General features: G+C 38.9%; 2 protein-coding genes across 3 annotated transcripts in view; both read right to left on the bottom strand.

Annotated features, from left to right (window-relative positions):
- stx (stuxnet) overlaps positions 1-13,379 on the bottom strand; it is a 29,732-nt gene extending 16,353 nt beyond the window's left edge. Inside the window, exon 1 of one of the 2 annotated variants that reach the window (XM_012370862.2) lies at positions 11,793-13,379. In XM_012370862.2, coding sequence (XP_012226285.1) covers positions 11,793-12,286 — 494 coding nt within the window. In that variant the 5' untranslated portion in view covers positions 12,287-13,379. The remainder of the gene's footprint in view (positions 1-11,792) is intronic. The other variant, XM_012370863.2, reaches the window with a different exon arrangement.
- Positions 13,380-14,593: 1,214 nt separating this feature from the next.
- On the bottom strand, positions 14,594-19,803 carry Abcd3 (ATP binding cassette subfamily D member Pmp70). The gene is made up of 12 exons (XM_012371147.2): positions 19,549-19,803; positions 19,427-19,472; positions 19,176-19,363; positions 19,031-19,100; positions 18,779-18,876; positions 18,145-18,325; positions 17,833-18,045; positions 17,678-17,747; positions 17,112-17,581; positions 16,178-16,477; positions 15,866-16,027; positions 14,594-15,716 (listed from the first exon to the last, which is right to left on the bottom strand). The coding sequence occupies exons 1-12, from the start codon at positions 19,662-19,664 to the stop codon at positions 15,639-15,641; spliced, it is 1,992 nt and encodes a 663-aa protein (XP_012226570.1). The 5' UTR covers positions 19,665-19,803; the 3' UTR covers positions 14,594-15,638.
- Between the last annotated feature and the right edge of the window lie 2,423 nt (positions 19,804-22,226).

Here is a 22,226-nt window from a genome sequence, read left to right as displayed (position 1 = left end):
TGTATGTAGATAAGCGATAAAAAATTTAGATTACGTTTCGCGCAGAAGAAAAAAATATAGATTGGTTAGAATTTACGACTTCGTTCCAGATAAAGTTGCTTCAAGGATCACTTCTGTCTTTTTGAATGGAGCCATTTTTTTACACATCCCGTCAAAACAAAATCGTCGATCTTACTTTCGAAGTGTGAGAAAACGGCGTGTGATCTTTAAAAATGGAACCAGGGGCAAAGAAGCGAATTAGCTCGTACTTGACGGCTCCGTGGGCCGCGTTCGCCTCTAACGTCATCGACGAGGGCGTAGAATGCGCTCCGCTTCGGATATAACCGCAGCAGGGGGGCGGCAGAGGGGAACAAAGATGACGACGAGCGATGCTCGGTGCCAGACCGTCCCGCGTGTCGCGCCCGGGTTATTGTACCCTTAGAACCATTTCTCGAATGCCAAAAACCCGCCGTTATCTCGGGCCTGACGAATGGCCGAACCTACACATTCTTATACCTCAGTCCTCAATCACCGGCCCACGAAAAACGTTTGGGCGTAGCACGACCGTGTTTCTTCCACTCTTCACCCTCCCTCTCGCGTCGCCCCCGCGACTGTTTCTCGTTCACTGCGTATTTGCGCGTACGTACGAGATAATAATTCCCACGACAAGGCTAATGTAATCAAATTATGTTTCAACTAGAGCACACAATCCACTATCGCGTAAGATATTAAATAAAAAATTCGGTGACATATCGCTTGCGTTTCAATTGTAAAAAAAGTTCCAAATAAAAGCATTAATAAAGCTACGCCGTGCATCAAACGTGATGTTTGTCGATGAAAAACATCGGGGTTTAAATATTTAATATTGACTTTTTATTTTATTTTTTTTCACCCAGAAATTGTAGCATATTGCAAATGTTAAACACGAGTCGCTCATATCTCGGGAAGCAACGTGTTGATTAATACGGCGTTAAAGCGATTGCGAAAGCGAATACCGAATATTCCCTCGTCGGCATTTACGCGACCAGCGCGCGTGGCTCGCACGCGCGAATATATTTCGTGTAATTCAATTTCGCAGCGGTCGCTTTGCGATGTTCTAGCAAGAGGAAATTAATAGAGCTAATTACCTACGCGACGGTTAATCGATGTATTAATTGAGTAATTGAGCGCGCGATGATTTCGCAACTCTATGCAACGTACTAGCGAAACAAACTTGATAGAAGCAAACGTGTCTTAAACAATAGTTATGCGAAAAATCGATAATTACATGTAGAACAACACTAAACAGTTTTTATTGCGCCCGCACAGAAAAAATTAATTGAATAGATTTATAAATAAATTTAATATTTAATATTTAACAACAAATGTTTTTGCTCATCGAGAATATATTTACATATTTAATTATAATTCTATTTTTTATAACTTGTCTCATTAATATAGATAAAATAGCTCTTAACAACTTTAGGCTTCAAGGTTGTGTCTCAGACAAAAATTCGTTTTTGCAAATTTTCTTATCGTTTGCGATTACAAAACTCATAATGCCACGCGTGCTTACAGATATATATATATACACAAAAACTCTATAAAACCTTACGTGTGCTTAGCTCAAAAAGTGAAGTATTGCTTAGTGAATGATTCGACAACACCCGTTATCTTTTCACTGTAATTCCTGAACTTGCTTATCAACCTGAAGTGCTTCCTTCTCGAACTCGGTGTTTTATACGCGACGCACGTGCGCGGGTCAATAATAAAACGACCGGTGGGACAGGTTACAATTACGTCGAATATAAATTTCAATGCCACAGCAAAAATTTGCCGATGTCCTTTTGAAATTTGCGTGAGAGATAAGCAAAGCCGAGGAACGCGAAGGTAAAACAAATCTGCGCGTGGAATTGCGTGCAAGTCGAACAAGCTTAACGGGTTTGTCGTCAAGATATTCCGATCCGATCCGATCGGGGATGCGTGTCGCTGACCTTTACGCTTGACGTCGATGATAAAAAGCAGACGCCTGTACCGCGATAACGTGGCTCGCCTGTCATCGCGATATTTAGAATCGAAACAGTCGATACCGAACGAGCCGGTGAATGTAACGCGGACTCTCAGCGCGCATCAAGCGTCTACTTGGTCGCCGTCTCGCCTTTATTCGTAGCGGTAAATTCCCGGCTTTTTGTATAAATTAAACTAACGGACTTGGCGTAATCGCGAAAATACAAAACGCCAGAAATGGGGCTACGATGGTGCGTGAGCTTACAGCGATGCTCGTCAAAGCTTAAAAAACGTCCAGCAACAGAATTCAATTTTTACTGCGTGTTGCTATAAAATCGAGGTAACGAGATAATAGAATTACAACAGGAAATATTAATGCGGGAAACTGCGTCTATTGATACCGTTGCTCGCGGATTGTAATTGCGATGAGTGAATAAAGGATTTTACCGCAGGCGTGAATTTTTGCACCATTTAATCCCACATTATATCGCAAATGATTGAAAGGCTTTGCAAAAATGTATAAAAAAGCAAGAAAAAAAAAAATATTTTCTAATTTTTCACACATCTTTTCGATATTTCTTAAGCTGCTTTTTATATTTGTGATGTAATTTTCGAAATAAACTGTAAGACATTAATGAAAGAATATAACATGGAATCAAGTTTCAAATAATTCACGGCCGGTTTCTATAAACGAGACTGAGTTAATTAATAACCGTGACACGGCACAAAACATCAAGTGCTCGGGACATCGTGCGAATAAATTCGCCGGACGCATTTTTCTGGGTCGCAGCAACTTTTTATTTCTTAATAGAATTGAATTCAATTCAATTTCTCGCGTCGCGATGCGTCAGCAGCGTGAGAAGTTCTAAATGCGAGTCGCCGACGAGACGCAAAGCGATGTTACCCTCGACACGCGAGCGGGACACACGAAATTTCTCGCGCAGAACAAAATTATGTTCCAGACAGAAAAGGTGCCCTAAGAAAATTCATGTTCCTTGAACATGTAATTTCAGCACGCCCTGTATCTAAATATTAAACAAGATGGTTATTAATTAGAACTTTTCCGTTAATTAGATCATGGAGTTCAGATGAATATCGAGAACGTATACACACGCAGAAAGAGAGAAATGTTCGGCGGAGTAAATATTTCTCGAATGGAGCGAGTGTAAATAAGCGTGGAAGGCGGGGATAGGGCCGAGACCCTCCTCTTATAGCGCGTTTATACTATAAATATTATCGTTCTGCTTCTGTCGCTATCGTTCACGCCCGCTGCCTCAGAGAGAGGTCAGGCGCGAAATATATTCGTGCGAATGGAATAAACACGTTTGTAATCGCGAGGCACTTTGTCCCATTCGCCATTGCTCAGCGCTTATTTCGAGTTCATTCCGCGAGAAATATCGAAGAATAATATCACACATAAATTCTCGCTTCCTCATAATATACGGGCGCTCCGCACAGCCTCATCTGCGACGCACCTGACAAACTTCATTTACGGGGCTCGCGAGAAAATCCAAATCAATTTTTCCTCCCGGCAAAAAAGTTTAATCAAACGCGCCATCTTACAATCGCCGTAGTCAAAACAAAGCGATTATTTTTTAAACGCGTTTTTTACGCTTGCTGCGCTTTAAACAAACAAATTACACCAGTGTTTACTTTTGAGTATTGAGATGCATAATTATCGGTAATTCAGATATCGAGTAAACTTCCGCTTTCTTACGTAATGAAATATTGCTGATCTCACTTTTCAAGCTAATACTGTTCCATTCCGGAAAGATTAGTTCTGCTCATTCTAATTACACTTTTTTACACTTCCTGTACTTAAACTAATCCGATTATACGCTCGCGCTTTGGAGAGTTGCAGAAAATAGATATAGAAAGTGTGGTTAAAAATAACCGTCTTATATTGTAATAGCTTATAAATAACTCCGTGTTTTAATGCAGTAGTATTCTTGGTGCATAATAATCGATCAAAGATACTTATGTCATTTTATTGTCGTAAAATAGGTCACAGTTTTTTTAACGACGACTTCGATAAATCGTAATGCAAATAAAACAAAAAATAATTACGAGAAAAATCTCCTATAACGAGATCTATAATAAATGCATTTGCTTCAAAATCTTTGCATCATTATCTCTTTTTTTCCAAATTAGCATTTAGGCATTCATTAGAGACCGCACACAATTCTGATTCTCGAAGAAATTCCGCAGCTCCTTCGCAGAAAAAAAATTAAGCATTAAGCCGCGCCTCGCCGATCGATAAGGCTTTGCCGCAGTTTGCATGCAACGTCGCGAACAGATAGATGATCTCTCCAAGGATAGATTAACACGTGCAGCCACGAATAGATATGGTGCGACCAAGGAAAAGTCGCTTCCCAAATGTGTCCGCGACTTAAATGCATGCGAATCAAAGAAATACATCCACACATTCTCACTTCGAAATAAATCTTCAGACAATAATTTATCTCGATACGGATTTATAAAAGAAACCTGAAATGACGCACGAAAAGTCCTTATTCTTTTCTTTTACAGTTCAGCGTCTTCTACTCGCGCTGTAATTTTTGCGAGCCTTCCGTATTTCACATCTCAATTAAAATAATACCACTTTATATGAGCAGAACATCAAAATAATATACGTCCATCTATGTCAATGATTGTAAATATTTGCGCAAATATTAACAATATGTTCATATTAGTCACATATGTTCGTACGCTATAAATAGTTCCATGCAATCAATGCAAGGACGCTTCGGCACTTGAAAACAAAAATAAGCTATACTTTGGATAAAAATAACCTGCAAATAACCTGAGAGGAAAATTTCTCTGGTCTACATATCCACATTCATTATGCCACCTCCAAATCGCGAAGAGCATTATTCATTTTCCAAGCTATCGAATTCCGCGTTATTTTGTTCCGCTTTATAGATTTCGGCAGCGTGCGGCAGATTTGCGAACCGTTACGCGATACGAAAGAAACGCCAGGCGCTGGAGAATCCTTGGCGGCGCGGCTGCAAAATATTTTTTTTTCCACCGCGCCCAGGGACGCCGGGAGAGAAGGAGACGGGAAGGAGCGACCTTACCCGCGTTCCTCATGCGCGAAACACCCGTGTGCGTGCACCGGCCTCCCATCCGCCGCCATCGTCGCACATGATGCGTAAACAATGCTGGCCCACGCCTATGTGTGGGCTACGTAAATCAAATTCTTGCGTTTGAACGTGTGCGAACAATGCGTAATCGATTTTGACAACGTTTCTGAGTGAGCTTTCCCAGGCCTCGTTTCTAAAGCAAACTTTTAAAGTATTTTTTTTAGGAAAATAAAGTATATTTAAAAAAGAAAGTGCAGAAGACAAGATAAGTACACTGTAAAAAAATTCGCGTAAATTTACACAACTAAGATGTAAAAATTACATGATAAATGACGGAAATATACTAAGTAAATGGTATAAAATTTATGAAATTATGTCAATTTCTGTTATTCATCGTGTAATTTTTACATCTTACAATTAGTTGCGTAAATTTACCGATTTTTTTGCAGTGTATGAATTATTTAAATATAGCTAAAAATAAATAATTTAATAAAAGAGATATTAATTTTCAGATTTGATTTGCAATACTTTTTTACATTTAATTTGTAACTTGTAATCGCCAACGTTTTTTGATAATTCTCATTTCTCAATTTATAACGTTATCTTTCTCCTATCGCTCTATATTTTCTTGCACAGAAATTACGAAAATATTCATGACATTATATCAACATTTTAGTGCAATCAGTAGCTAACACTTCACATTCACAAGGACAACTCGTGACACGCAACTCGCCGATTCTTTTTGCTCTTGTGAATAGGAGGTCAAATCATATAATTTACTATGTAAACGAAAAGCTACGCTTTTTAAGTATTATAAAGAAAATAGGTCGGCGAACCAAGGTAAAATGTCTTAAAGTCACAATGTTTATTCTTTGACAGAGGTGTACTACTTAGTAAAGCTCTTGGGTGTTCTCTGTTAGTCGAGTAATAAGTGCTTATCTATTGATAAACATTTACGCAGCGAGAGATAAATGTTACAAGTATTATCAGGGTAGTTACGAAAATTAGTTAGCTTAGATACAAAGACCGGAATCTATACTAATCGCACTAATTTATAATAACGAGTGCTAACAATTATCCTTCAACAATAACAGACAGAAAGAAAGATATGAAAAGTACGAGAAATATAAAAAAATACTTGCGATCATTAAATTATGTTCTTATAATTTAATTTTCTTTCGGTCCTTATTATTCTTCTAGTTTAATTTAATATGCAGTCCTGCTTTATTTTCTTGCGCAAAATGATAAAATGTAAGGTTAACTTAAAATCTGTCCGAAAGAAAACGTCCGTGTAAGCGTAAACACAATATGTTGGGAAACCACGTAGACGTAATTTTATAGTCTTATGCCACAATTCTATTTTTTTTTTTCAGTTTTCGCAATTATCGTACGAGAGTGTGCGTATCAATGCGAAATTCTCAATGTATTCGCGAATCTTCGATGCCTTAGGCAACTAAATTAGATAATAAACTTGCAAAAAATAAATATATATATGTATATAAAAAGATTCCTCGCGAAAAAAAAGCCGATGGTCAAAGTACTCGTAACAAGCATTCTCAGTTATCGCGAATCTACTATTCTAATTCTTATGTCGATAAGCAAAGATAGCATTCTTTCTCGAAAGACAGATAATTCACAGTTCACAAATGGCCAACAATAGTCCAACGGTCGCATCGAACCGCTCCGTTTTACGACGCACAGCTAAACGAGTACGTGACTTTTAAATCCAGCACGAGTGCGAGGAGGTAATTTTCTATCGATCATCCTGTTTTCTCAAATTGGCGACCGGCCACATTGATTCGCTCGCTCGGCGCGTTCACTCGCCTCGCGACTTTCCCAGATTGCTCGCGACAAACATGTTTTCGCTCGGCGATCGCAAAAAATAACGGGGGAGTAAACTTAGACTCATTTAGACCCGGTACGTTGCTTTGATTCGGACACGGGTTTCGCACAAGTCGGCGATAAAAGCTGCACGTTTCGCGCATTCCGCGACGCGGCGCGGCTTCCGCTCGGTTCGCGCTCGCGAGATTTCTTTTGTGCGCCGTCAGAAATTGTACCTTAATGTAGCGCATCTGATTTAAGCAAGAACTGTCAGGCCGATCGTATGCCGAAAAATTTTTTCTTCTTCTGGCACGCGAGAAAATTCATGCAAAACTGACGTAATTAAGAAATATAATATTTTTTAGATTAAACCCGACACGTGATACTTCATTGTTTGCTGAAAAAAAACCGCGAAGTGTCCTTCTACCGTAATCAGCCCTTGCCACAGCAAGCATTTTAAGTTCGCTCCTTCTATGCGTGATGCGATGACTAACAGAAATCCCACAATGACACATTCGCACGATCGACGGCACTTAACGCTGACGCAGAGTGCCACATCGCGCGAATCGCACAATATGGATTTCATAGAAGTTTGAATAAAGACAGCTTCTTGTAATTTGAAAAAAAGGCATATAATTATCTGTATCTAAATTCTCTCTGACAAATTCAAATAATCTAAAAATATTATAACTAGCAAGAAAAACGAGCATACAAAAATATGTAACAACTAGTTAGTCGGATTACAAGAAAGAGCTTTTAAAACATCATAAGATTGCATATTCTACGAGGGCTGAATATCACACGGCGGTGACAATGTCGCGATATCAATGTCGCGCTATCGTGACAGGTGTCGCGTTAATTATTAGCGGCGCTTTAAAACGGGTCGCGCTGAGCAACATTCGCGATGAATTCGGAAAATGATGTCGCGAAAGGTCTCACGGCAAGGTCGATCGTCCGGATTGTACTTAGCGGTTTATCGAAAACACAGTTAAAAAAAAAGAAAGATCGAGCAAATTTACAATTTATAAAACAAGTCGGAATAGCGTCTATAATTAATCCCTGAGTCGGTTTGCATGATTTCCGTTTGATGAATGGAAATACCAGAGAAACCAAGTACACAGGATGCGTCGAGGTATTATCCCTTTGATATTTCCGTTTCTCCAACCTTCTAATTTTACTTTTATCTTGCATAATGACGATGATGCAATGCAAAGGTTACAAAATAAGACATTAGCGGAATATAGAAATTCCACGTCTCCTCAATTCTAACTGATCGACTCTATAATATCAGTTAAGCGATAAAAATACCACGGAAATATCGTGACATTTAAACTCCCTTCGTATTTCCATTTAATTGATTTTAAATTTATCTTGCGCAACGAAGATTAATTAATAACATATGTAATAATATAGTATACACGAGCAAAATAAGAAAAAAACGATCAAAATCAATTTTTCGATTTGTGCGAAGCAATGTCTATTCAACTTTATCATCATTACACGTCTCGCGACCTTTGAACTCCTTTTTCTCTACAGCGCAGGTATATTTATCGACAATATTTCCTCGGCAGCGAGCATGTTAAGCATGCTCTACCATGATGCGGCCGAACTGACACTCGCCCAGCTGCCTACGTCGTCGTCGCGCGAGGCACGCACGCACGCATACACGTGCAAGTCTCGCATTGCGTTGTTCGGAGGAGAAAAAAGATCCGGCGTGCTACCTGCGCCTGAAACTGCCCCGGCAGGCACAAAGAAACGAGCGGCGGCGAGTAGTAATGGCTCGAGAGAGGAGCCGGGCCAAGGAGCACGCGGCGACGAGAGAGAGAGAGAGAGAGAGAGAGAGAGAGAAGGAGAGAGAGAGAACGGACGACGGCGAGAGATCTCGAGAGAATTACGCGCGGCGGGCCCGATCGAGACACGTAAGAGACGAGGCAACAGAAAAAGCACCGAGGACTGAAAGCAAGCAAGAACGAAAGAAAGAAAGAAACGAACCGCAGCCGATGCGTTGCGCACGGGAATGTATATATAGCCGATCCCGTCGTTCTATCTCTCTTTCTCCTCTCCTGCTCTCTTTGTGCATCCACCGCGGTGTTCTTTTTTTTTTTTTAAATGTCGTTTAAATGACCGAGAGAACTTAAACACGGTACAATGGCCGGAACATCGATTAAATGTAAATTTATAGTGTGATTATATGTCGGTCATTAATTAGTTATTAAAGATCGTGTCGTACGTCAAAAGCCGCACGCAAATCAACCTTCGAAGCGTAATCAAGATTCGTTGAAAAAACGAGACAAAAAAATTAGATGGAAAAAAAAATCGGTGAGAGTTGCGCAATTAGAAAATAATCAAGATGTATTTTTCTCTTATCATTTTTCTTCTCTCGTCTTTCTTTTTTTTTTTTTTTTTGGTGTATAATTTGTACATCTATTTTTATGCGACTTTCCCGGAACACCGCGTCGCTATCTGTTAATTGTAACTGTTTGTCGCTTTTGTATATTATGATTGCATTTTCTCTCCTCCGCGCGATTTCTGTTTAGTCATACTCTTTCTGACGGGGGCTTACCCCGAATAACAAATAGATTCCTTTCTCTGTCTCGCCTTCTCTCGCCGCCTCTTTCGTGCGCCACGGCCTCCCTCTCTCTCCAGTCTTCTCTCTCTCTCTCCCTCATTTTGTCTGCTATCACAGACGGCTGTCACTGTTCCACTTTACGGGAGCGCGATTTCCCGAGATATCCTCTACCTACTATACTACTACACGCCACCTCCGCCGCCTCCTCCCATCTCTCTCGACTACTCACCGCGGTATGCCAACCTTCCACTCCACCATATTTCTCTCTCGCGTGCTCGCACGAAGCAGCGACGGCGGCAGGAGGTGGCGGTGGAGGTGGATGGATCCGCGCTGCGGCCCCCACGAACGCCCACGAGAGCACGTATACAGGCGGTTTCAGGAGGATAGGTCGATACTTCGGGAGGCAACGCTGCGTCGCGGGATCGTCGTCGGCAAAATCCGAACAGGCACCGAAGACTTTTCCTTTTATCGCGAAATCTCGTTAAGCCGACGAAACTTGATGATTCTCTTGTATTTTAAATTGGCATCGTTATTGAAATGAAGTATATGAAGCGTAGATAAGGTATACATGAAGTATGTATTATGTACAAAGAAGTTAAATATGCATGATGTTTTTACGCTTGTCCGACTCTTACGACCTCGGCTCTGCCGAATTAATACATTCATACTGTCGTTATTAAATCACAGAATGCTGCAAATAATATAATAGAATAAAAAGTATTTATTAGTAAATTTTAGCGCGTTACCCATCGCAAATGTTCACACGCGGCGATTAACGTTAGGTATTATTAGTATATACATGAATGCATCTGAAAGGATAAAATGTTTGCGCTGGAAAAGCTGAGAAATCCGCAGAACTGATAAGATAAAAGCAGAATGACGACGTTGCTATTGCGAATAAAAAAAAAAAACTATTGAATAATGCATATCTAATTTCGAATAATTTTGTAACTGTTTGTAGAATATAATATCTCTAAACATCCTGACGCGCGATGTAGATTAAAGTAAGATTAAAAAAAAAAAAAAAACAGAATTACCATAACGCATGCAACATTAGTAACATTACGAGTGATAACTCGATGAATGATCGCGGCTTAATGAATGGCCAGCGATCACGATAAAGTGTAACATAAAATACACGCGATATTTGTATGATGTCAAAAAGTGGACTTGCGAGACTTGCATTTTCTCATCTCTTTATCATCTTCTCGAGTATCGACTTTCCGTCCTGAAACACCCGGTACACCGTACACCGGGCATGCATGCACCGTATAGCCGTTCTTTTTCCGTCCCTCTTCTTATACCTCTTTCTCCTTCTCGCCGACGCACGTCCAAAAGTGCACCGGCACGAAGGACGAGCCTGCTCACGTTCGCTCTCCACCCGGGTCTCTATTCTGCCTTCCCTCCTGCCACTCCCCCCTCCCCCCCTCCGCTCGTCCCTATCTTCTTCTTTGCCCTCCCTCTCTTTCTCTTCTTTCTTTACAGAACGGAGCATGGGGCGAGGTCCGATTCGAACGCACGTTGCTCGTGGGAAAAATAGAAGCGACGCGAATACGGGAGCGAGACACCGCCGTCGCGACGCGCCTCTCTTCCTTCTATCTCCGACGTTGCCGAGATAGCACTGCTTTAGAGATTTAACGCGACTCACGCGCGCGCGCGCGCGCGCGCGACGCAAAACGACGCGAGGTATCACGAATGCTTCAGCTGAGCGATAATTCTCCGTGACTCACCTACGTTTCTTTTATGCTTGTGTGCTTTTTTTCGCTCGAGTCGCCAATGTATCGTTTCGTTCCGAGCACAAAGAACGTGAGATTAGTGAAGAAAAACGGCTGCTTAGTGAAGAAGAATTCTGCATTTCGTTACTGTATTTGTTTTTCGTTATGAAAAAGAAAAGTGATGCCGTGGTAGATTTATCTTTTAAATGCATCTTTTCACGAATCTTTTTCGCTAAATGTACATCTGTTTTACAAATACTAAACGTGATAAAGTGTAGTTAAAAAAAGCAGCAATTTTTCATAATATTTATTTTTTATAAAATAACATGTACATATTTCCTCTTCACTTATTCGCTTCTCCGTATTTGTTCCGACTTTAAGAAAGTTGGAAAAGAATTCCGAGAATTCTTTCCATGAATAGAAACTCATATTATCAATGAATATTATCAGAATCGGATTTCGATACATGCTCCACATATGCGAAGCAACGCTTCCACTTTTTTCGATACAAAGACGCGTCTGTCATTTGAAGGTTAGCTTACCTCTCGTATTTACATTCCCCGAAATTACATTCGATTTCGCCGCGGCGACCGATCCTTTCTCTCGGTCGCGATAAAAGAAAGAGACAGACTCACTCACCTCTCACGATATAGTAAACAAATCCGCTCCTTGGCGACCTTCAGCTTCTTGGAGATGATTTTCTTGAGGTTTTCCACGGTGTCATTGCGGTCCACCGTGATCTCGAACTGACCGCCGGTGGTCGGCGTGATGCACACGGTGATCTCGTCCTTGTCGGTCGCAGTGGCCGCGACGCAGCCACACCCTGGCTGCGACGCCGGCGGTAGCAGCGGCTGCGGCGTCGTCGCCGTCGTCGAGCAGGAGGTAGAAGTAGAAGCAGCGCATGGCTCCGGGGACGCGACCCTTATCGAGCCCTGATCGCGGCACTCGACGGCATCGGCGACGATGGCGGCGGCTGCGGCATCAGCGGGGCTAGGGGCGGCGGCGGCGGGGGCACCGGTGGCGGCACTCGATTCATCGCCAACCTTCCGCACCTGCGAGGAGGTAGCCTCGTCGCTCTCACTTCCCATCGCCGCCACGTCCGACGTTCGCGGCGGTCCCGCGGTGTCGTCCATTCTGCCGTGGCGTTACGTCAATCGGCACTGTGCGCGATGAATAACGAAATACCGAAGGGACGACGTCAACTGCGACACGACGACAACAACCACGACGTGAACCGTTCACTCGCGCAGCCACAACTACTCTCCGCCGCGCTACGCTCTCGCGTGTGTGCCCCTCCGCTTTCTTCTTCACTTCTTTCCCTCGCTCCACGGTCCCACAGGTTCTCCCTCTCCCTATGTGTTGTTCGTCGCCGCGGCGCGTACGTCGTCGTTGCCGTCGTCTATATGCATGCACCTGCACCTGTGCTCCTCCCGGCGTCACCCCGCCGCTTCTTTCCCCCCGCGAGCGTCGACGAGGGCACAGCCGGCACCCCAAAGAGAGCGGCGGTCGCGGGGAACGCGCACGCGGCGAAGAGGAGGTGGCGGACGACAAGCGGTGGACGAAATATTACGGTGGTTGGGGAGGGGAGAGCGCAAAGGAAACGAGGGAGAAAGGGTGACAGGGACAGGAAGAGGAGTGTATACGAAACGACGAAGGCGGATTTGCACGATCCGTGATGTACGGAGATGATCGTCCGTAAAACGAAGAGACGTAGCACACGATCGATAGCACCGGGCGATAAAGTATTCGCGAAACCCGCTAACCTCGAGAGAGAACACTGGTCACCGCTCCTTTCCTCCTCCTCCTTCTTGACGGCACTGTGTGACACACCATGTACACCGCGACAGCTCTCCCTCCTCCTCCTCCTCTCGTTTCTTCTTCTTTGCAAAGCGGCGATGCTACCTTCGGTGTGTCCGTTCGTTCTTTCTTTCTTTCTTTATTTCTTCCTTTCTCTCTATCCTCTCTCTATCCTTCTCTCTATCCAATGCCGTTTCTCTTCTCTTCTTGCCTTTTCTTGCCTTTGTGCGCGAGTCCACCTCTCCGTCGCTTTCTCACGCCGCACGCACACGCCACGTATATACGGCACGCAAACGTAATGCACCGCGACCCGCCCTCGAGCGCTCAAACCCTGCGACTAGCAATCGAAAACCGGAGCTCCCGGAGCTTCTGCTAAATGCCCAGACCCGGCGGCTGCCGAACCCGTTCTACTGTACGAGCGAATGCGCAGCTGGAGCAGCACGATGCCAAACGAGCGCGGTTTATTTGAATTGCGCATAGTCACTCGCGGTCAATTTTATTTCAATGGCCAAATTTCAATTTTAAATTCCCGAAAAAAAATCTGTCCCTGATAGAAATAAATATTTATGTTCTTACAATTAAAATTTATGCCAATTTAATATTTATTTCGCATTGTCTCCGTCCATTTTCTCCTTATGTCACGAACTTAATAAAAAGAAAAGAAGTAGCAGTTGTGTTTAAGGCGAGGGAGATTCAAAGTTCAAAGAACGAAGTAATAAATCCGATTGGCTAAGAGGAGAGCAATATCCAAATATGGAATTAACGCGATTCCAAATATGGCGTCTTAGTTATCCACCCCTTCCGTCTATTGTCAAAACCCCACCCCTCCGATAAATGCTATCTTATGTTACTTCTTCCTCTATGGACTTCGGCTCTAAAATTTATATATTTACACCTTTGATCTCTTGTTAAACATGTTTTTGCTACATTAAAATTTATATAAATTATTTCATTAAATACAAGGCAAAGTCAAAAAATAAAATTACTTTCTATTTATAAATATTTATAAATATCAAACTTGTCTTGAAATTACTAATTTCCAAATTAAATTGCTTGGCAACTAAACGTAATAGGTAATATCTTAAATTAAACTAGTAATAAATTTAAAAAACTATTAATTATTTAGGCACCTCAAATTTAAATTACAAAAGCTCTTTATTTTTCATAAAATATCTTTATACTTAATAACCTGTGTGAATTAAGAATTTAAATATTTTACTATATCAAGGAAGTAAAATGACATTATTATTCGCTCAAACTGTAAACACAGATAAGAGGAAAGAGAATCTGTGTAATTGTGGAAGTATTAGTACAATTAGTTTCTCTCAAACCATGTTTAATATATACTTAGATACTTATATATGTGGCTGATTTGAATTTTCTCTGAATTTACAATAAACATTTTTCGTTACAACGTTCTGTTATTGTCCAACAATTTCATATAATCTTGCGGCTTGTCATATCTGTTCTTGTAACATTGTTGTCTGCACATAACAATATTAATGACACTCTTATAAAACAAGTCCTACAGTAAATCTTGTCATGTACACGCGCGTGTGTGTGTGTGTATGCGTGTTTGTGTGTATGTATGTATGTATGTATGTATGTATGTATGTATGTATGTATGTATGTATGTATGTATGTATATATATATATATATATATATATATATATATATATATATATATATATATATCGCACCTCCACGAGAAGAGTGACACAAGTCAAAATTTTTCGAATTTCGTTTTTTGCGTGGATTATGTCCTAAATACATCGACTTTCCAGCAGAAAAGTTACAAAAGTTGAATTCAAATACTTTCTGTACAAATCCGCTAATCGCAAACTGACATAATGTTTTGTAATAAATCAAAAATAGTGTCACATTTCAGTTGTTTTCCAATCACCGATGAGTGACATTGCAATTTTTTCAGGAAAAGTGACATATCTTTTCTCTTTCTTCTCTCTTAAACATTTTCATATTTTTGACTTGTCACTCTTTTCGCAGAGGTGCGATATTATACACACATATACACACATATACACACATATGCACACATATACATACATATACACACATTTCACTGATATGATACAACTTCCAATAAACTGTCAAAATTTCAACACGAGCTTGCAAATCATATCGTATCGTACAATATATTAACGAACTTATCCAGTGAATATTTTGGCAAGTATTTGCAGGCCGATAAGTCGCTAATATTAGTAATTTACACAAAAAATCTCTCTACGCACTATCAAATTACATATATTTACAGAATTGCATCACAAGATTAGAGAACTTAAAAATATTACATCTTCATATATATTAAAAGCTCGGAGTGCGTCAAGAATTCATTATCATTATTTCTTATAGAAACATCAATAGAAAAATATATCATTGTGCCTTATAAGTTTAGATAACTACGTAGGTGCGTGAAAGAATCAGCGCTGGGAATAATCGCGACCGCGTCATTTACTTTTATCTCATAATGCTTACTTACACAGTACATACAGCCTATACTCTCCATTCTGAGAGAAATGTCCTGCATTTTATACATATTTAACATTTTGTAGTTTCTTTTGTCGCAAATATACTTAAATTTTATCTATTATTGAAATTATTTTAAATAGACTAAACTAGATGTCCCTTGCATGTAGACGTATCTTCGCATATGCAAGGGACGCAAGAATTCACGATCCGAATTCTATCGTGTCTTGTTCGATCGGCTTGTATTCGTAGGTTCCTCGGCCGTCCATATGTAAATAGTACTAAAAACAATATATAGAAAGTCATATAGTGATGTAGAAATGTGAAAAAAATAATATTCAAAAATCACCTAATAAATAAATATATATATAAATATTGGACTACAGTACAATTACTGAACTCGACAAAGGAAACAAATTGACAGTAATACCTCGTGATGTTTCCAGAGAGATCGACGGTGGGAGACCGTAAACAATGTAATATTTTCTTGTTTGCAGTACGTGTACATGGAGTCTTCGACGTCAACGCTGACTGCACTCGTGCATTCGTCCAGAATTGCAAATTGAGGTTTATGATAAAATAACCGAGCCATCTACAAGTAAATATATATGTGTGTATATAAATATAATAAATAAAATTTTAAATGTTAAACTTAAAGACCGAATAAGAAATTAGAAATTGGAAAGTAAAATAAAATTTATGTTAATTAAAAAAAAACGGAAGAAAAAGACAAGGGGCTCACTGCAATACGCTGTTTTTCGCCACCCGATAAGACGTCCATCCAATCGGCCACCACGTCCCAACCTTGTCCCTCACTGTTGGCAAGGTTTTCTCTGTCCAATAGATGAGTCAGTTGCACCAAATCCAAGAATTTCTTAAGATCCTCGTCGTTGGCATTACCGCGCCTCATCATCTCGGCTTTTGTGTGAGGATAGATGATCTGGTCTCTCAACGTGCCCAACGTCATGTAAGGACGTTGCGGTATGTAGAATAATTTACCACGTGGCGGTTTCGTGATAGTTCCAGCCCAAACTGGCCAAAGCTAAATGTTTTAATGTGCAAAATTAACAGCAGGCAAATATAATTTCCTTTTTATCAATGTCGCTTAGCATTGATTGATAATAGCATTTATTCTGTTAGTTTTTTTAATTTAACACTATATCAGTATTCTACAACAAATAAAATAAGAACCGGTAAAAAACTCGATATGATTCAATCAATATTGACAGAATTAAGGTGATTCAAGCGTTAATTTTTTTTAAAGAAATTATTCAAATTTGTATCATTTGTATATACTTAGAGTCTTCAGAAATATAATTTCACAATTTCAATGATATTAACTTATTAATTACTGAAATATTTGACTTCAAAGTAAGAAACTTTTACACAGAGTCTTATGGCAAAAGTCGATGTTACATTTAATTATGTGCTGCAATAAAAAACAAAACACTTCAATTATTAATTATTTGAAATTTGAAGATTTTTATCAAATTATAGCATTTCGGACAATCATAGCTAAAAGTTTTGTGTGTATAAATGACAATTTCTTAATCTATTATCCCATCACAAAAGCATTACTTTTAGCCAACATTGTTACGCTCGAACCACTTTAAATTTTACAGATATTATGAAAAAACAAAACAACAAATAATACATATAAAAATTAATATACGTACTTCGCCGAGAATTCTAAACATAGAGCTCTTGCCGCAACCGTTCGGACCACAAACTAGTACGTTCATTCCCGACTTTACTTCAAACGATAGTTCCTTGATGAGCACGTCTCCATTCGGTGTCACCAAAGGAACACAATCGAACCGTATAATATTGTCGCGCGGAATGATCTTGCCGCCACCGGGATAACCGATCGCCTTGCTCTCAGACACCATCGTTCTCACGTATTTCCCGGCATTCAAATCGTCGAGGACATTCTTGATCTCAGTGACCCGCATTGTAAGCCCCGCCAAGCGGGTAAGTTCTCTGCCGGCCAGCACCAATCGGCCAATCGCTTCGGCCATTTTCACCAGCATTCGGCCGTACGTATAATACGATTTAAATCGATGATCAGGTGTACCGGAGAGTATAGCATGGTCTTTCTGGAAGAAGGGTCTGCTCACCGCATAGAAACCGACTACGGTAGCAAAATCTAAAAAAAAAAAAAAAACAACATTATAAAATATAATTGAAAGATAAGACAGCGTGTTTTGTTAGTATAATAGTTCCTATGTAAATCGCATCATACATTTTGCAACAAAGTTGTCTAAAACACCCATAAGGACCTTAAATTCCAAAAATTTACGAAGATGAGTTACCTAAAACAAAAAAGAAAAAACATGGTACAAGAACGATAATGCAAAATAATGACATACTAATAGATACAAAAAAAATTCAGCTCACTAATTTGTAAAAACTGGCTAACATCGTCAACTTTTCTCTATTATTTCCTGCATAGAACGCTATTTCCTCCGAATTTGTAATTAATCTCGAATTAATATGGCGATACTCTCCTTCCAGTCGTTGTTCTTTGACCGTTAATGTCCCAATAGGCTTTCGAAGGTGAGTCAGAAAAGTACCAGCTACTACTAGATAGGAGAGTAACAAGAATGGTGTCTATAAAAAAAAAAAAAAGTACATTCTAATTATTATGTGTACAGAGAAAACAGTAATCATCAATGAATTCAGTGAGATAAATGTTTATATTATACATACCTGTCCACCGAGAGTGGTTGTTAATCTATACACATAAAGACCGATGTCGAATAAAGGTTTCGCTATATTACTATAAAGATCTGTACAGCTATCGCAAAATTTATCAACGTCCGTAGTCAAAAGTTGATCTGGATTCGCGATACGAGTGTCCAGATTGCTCATTTTGTAATAAGTAAAGCCTCTGTGGAAAAAAACAAAATTGTTTTTAAATATTTAACGATTCCTGATAACAAACAATGACGATAACGTTTCTGATAACACTTTCTTTATTATGTATCTCTTAAAAATAAATAAAAATACTTGTAATGAATATTTCCCAATAACTTACTTTAGTCATAAATTATTTAAAGAAAATTATAATACCGCATTAACGACAGGGTCAAGTATAAATTATTTAAGTAGAAATTTACAATAATATTGCATTAGCGACAAAGTTTAATATCCTACAATGTGTTATTTATATAAATTTAATACATCAGAACCTTAACACAAAGGAAAGTTTTGCATCACCTTTGACACTATTGTTTGTAATGTTAATCAACTTATACTGGATGCAATCGCAATCGCAATTGCAACATTATAAATGGAATTCTCATTCATAAAAAGTGTATGTATTATCATATGAATTACTTACTTAAGATACTGATCCATCAAATAACGAGTGATATTTGTACGTAACCTCAATTTTATTTCACTTAGACCATATTTCATTATGTTGGTTACAATCGAAATCTAAATAAATATAATCATATTGAATATTATATATTAGTAAATTATTTCAACTACTAAGCTGAAATTAAACTGCCTACAGCAAAAAAATCTCAGTTATCAAGCTATATGCAATCAACCTTTGACGCTCAACTAAATAATAATATATTCTACTTACTACTGGCAACATCACAACCATAACTGATAAATGTTGCTTAAACAACGACCCATCCATGTTGACGATTGCTCTGGTGACATAGAAGGTTTTATATCAGCAGAATAAAGTTTTATAATATACCACTGATCAAGACCATTACACATACGTTTCTATCAGAGTGCCTTTGTTGATTAACCACAAGTCACACAAGGTCCTGCTGACCAAGGTGATGGCAATTAAGAGAACATAGCCGAATTCCGGTGACAGCACACCGGGAATACCGATTTTGAGCAACGTCCAGAGTTTGCGGAAAAAAACGGCATTCACCTGCGCCTTAGGACTCTTCGGTTTCTCCTGCGAAGAAGCAATCGATGCAATCTTGGCATCCCTCACGTCGATACACTAATTCGTTCTTACCTCCTTGATGACATACTGAATGTCATTGCCGACCGGCCACTGATTTCTGCAAATACATTATTGCTCAGCATAATCGCGCACAAGTATGAATAAACACGAGTCGCACTTGGCACGTAATTTACCTCGACTTCGGCGATCGTCTTCTGCTGCGGTTTTTCAGTATCCATATCAACGTGCTGATCGCCACCGCGCCAGCCAGCGTGCGTCTTGTGGCGAATTTGCTGAGTGTTGGTGCCATTCCGATGATTCGACGTCACGTTTTATGGTATCAGCTGCACCGTCCTGGTGCGACAGTTAAACTATCGCGCGTGGGTTTCCGAGCAAAAGCCAAGCCTGGGCAAGCGCGAGCAACTCGCACTAAACAGGTGGTGGTGGTGGTGATGAAAGTAAAGCTGGTGGGAGACAAAATGAAGCAAGAGGGAAAGAGGGAGAAAAAGAGAGAGAGAGAGAGAAAGACGGAAAGAGAGAGATGACTGAGGTGACGAGCGAGTTGTCTTCGTCGTTTGAATCAGCTGCTGCAAGTCAGTAATGTTCTGCGTGGTTGTTCTGTAATTGCATGATAGCACATGATATGCTTATATGTATAATATATATATATATATATATATATATGATCGTAGTGCATTTCATATACGCTACAAAATTCTTACTTAGTCATTTTCTTCGCTGCCTCTCTTTCCACAAATTCGCGCGTGCGAATCGTCTCGCCTGCTCTCTCTGCTTGTAATAAGAGTGCAAAGTACGCGCGTTCCGGACGTTTGCAGCAATCGCTTCGTGTTTAGACAACATGTAATAAGACATTATGCCATAGCAACGTCTCAAATCCTCGCGTAGAATCTTACAATCAAAATTTTGCAATTTTTTAACTTTCTCTGAAAGTTAATCGCGTGATATTAATACGAGAGACACAATTTGCCTTGATATCACGCTATTTTAAATACGAGGAAAAATGTGACATCAAAATAAATCGTTTCTCTTTTAATATCATACGATCTACTTTTAAAAAAAGTTAAAAATAGCAAAATTGGATAAAGTATTCCTCATAATTGCATATATTTGAGTAAATAGGTTTCTATTGAAATCAAGTTAAAATTCAGACATTCATTATCAAGTGATAAATATGGATATATGCGCAGAAACTTAAATATTCGCGAAGACAATTTTATTTAACTTGTAACCTGTAACTTTTAAGGAAAATTATAAAATGCTAACGTATCGTCCGATGTTCTGATTTCAATACAATTGTATTATCAACTTATTGAGCTGTGTGATTCAGCAATATTCACATTATCTTGAGTCATTCAATTTATATTGACAACAAATATTGAATAACAATTTGATATATAGATATATATTTAAACGTTTTTGTAAATCTCTGAATGTATTTATAACTCGAAATACTATCTATTTTTATAGCTGTTTAATGGTTTGAAGAAAAATCGTACTAGGTAACGAACAAGGTTCAAGGATAATAGCAAATAAAGTTTGCGAGATTTTGTATATTTATTACTAGCAAGAACACATGAACCTTGTTCGTTACCTAACAATCCAACTGCTGCTAGAACATGTACAATTTTTTTTCAACTACTGCTTTCTAAGTATTCATAACGTAGAATAACACAAATCGTTTAAAATTTTATATTTTTTACTATTAAGAGCCGGTTGTTTCAACTTTTTGGTAGACTTTGTTTTTCAGTTATCCTCAGCTATCAGTAATACTTACTCGTGATAGTTGGAATAAAATTACTTGTTAACAACCGTTAAACTTATAGATAAACTTTGTCAACAGATAGAACAATTGATATTTATTGATATTTATTTTAGATAACTGAAAGGTTAACTTTTTGAAGGCGTAAATACGTCTTTCGCAATCAAAGGATTAATTAAAACGAAAAAATGGAGCTAATATAAATCTAAAACCTATTACTTTTAACTGCATTTGTTGATACCGTCGACGATTCGATGATTCACTGAACCATGTGTATATTATGATAATAGAAAAAAAAAGAAGTTATGTAAGAAAATAAATATGAATAAAAAAAACAGAGGCATTGGGTCAATTTTTTTGCCATTATACTTTCTAGACTTTCCTACAAATTTCCTGTCGGCCTAGATAGATAATGTTTCGAATGCAGAAAGTAAAAAAATTAAATAGATTTGACTTCGTGCGCAAATTCAATGTCGACAGAATATGTTTAGTTTTGAGCACTACGTACACGAGGATATATAAGACAACGTGATAAAAAATATACGCTTGCAAAATTTAAAAAAAAAAAAAAAAAAAAAAAAAAAAAATCATTGAAAAAAAACTCAAATTTAAATATAATTTCTGAAGAGGCAAAAGTTCACGGTTAAATCGCCACGTGTTTTTTTTTGCGTATTAGCGAAATGATAGGAATTATGCAAGCGACGCACTTGAACTTCGCAAACGTGCAAAATGATATAACGAGCAGTATACAATACAAAAATATTAACTGCATTATACAATACGTCGACAGATAAAAGTAAAGCTTTATCTTACAAAGTAAATATTACATATCATTTACGTATCGTATAATTTTCAAACGATTGAAGTCTTATTAATCAGCGCGGCGCAAATACGACGATAAGATAAATGAATCATCGCTATCAATTTCACGGTAACAAAATTCAAGAAACTACAATGTTTGTTAAAATGTGTCACGCAACACGTAACGCAGAGATACAGAATATAGAACGTACATATAAAAAGTATAAGGAATATAGAACATAAAATATTTGAAAAGATAAAGCTGATCAATGCAAATAACGCAAATTATAT

This window comes from Linepithema humile, chromosome 1 (assembly GCF_040581485.1).
Source record: "Linepithema humile isolate Giens D197 chromosome 1, Lhum_UNIL_v1.0, whole genome shotgun sequence".
NCBI classification, from domain to species: Eukaryota; Metazoa; Arthropoda; class Insecta; order Hymenoptera; family Formicidae; genus Linepithema; species Linepithema humile.
The sequence above is the reverse complement of the archived record's forward strand: the minus strand, read 5'-3'. Positions and strand labels throughout refer to the sequence as shown.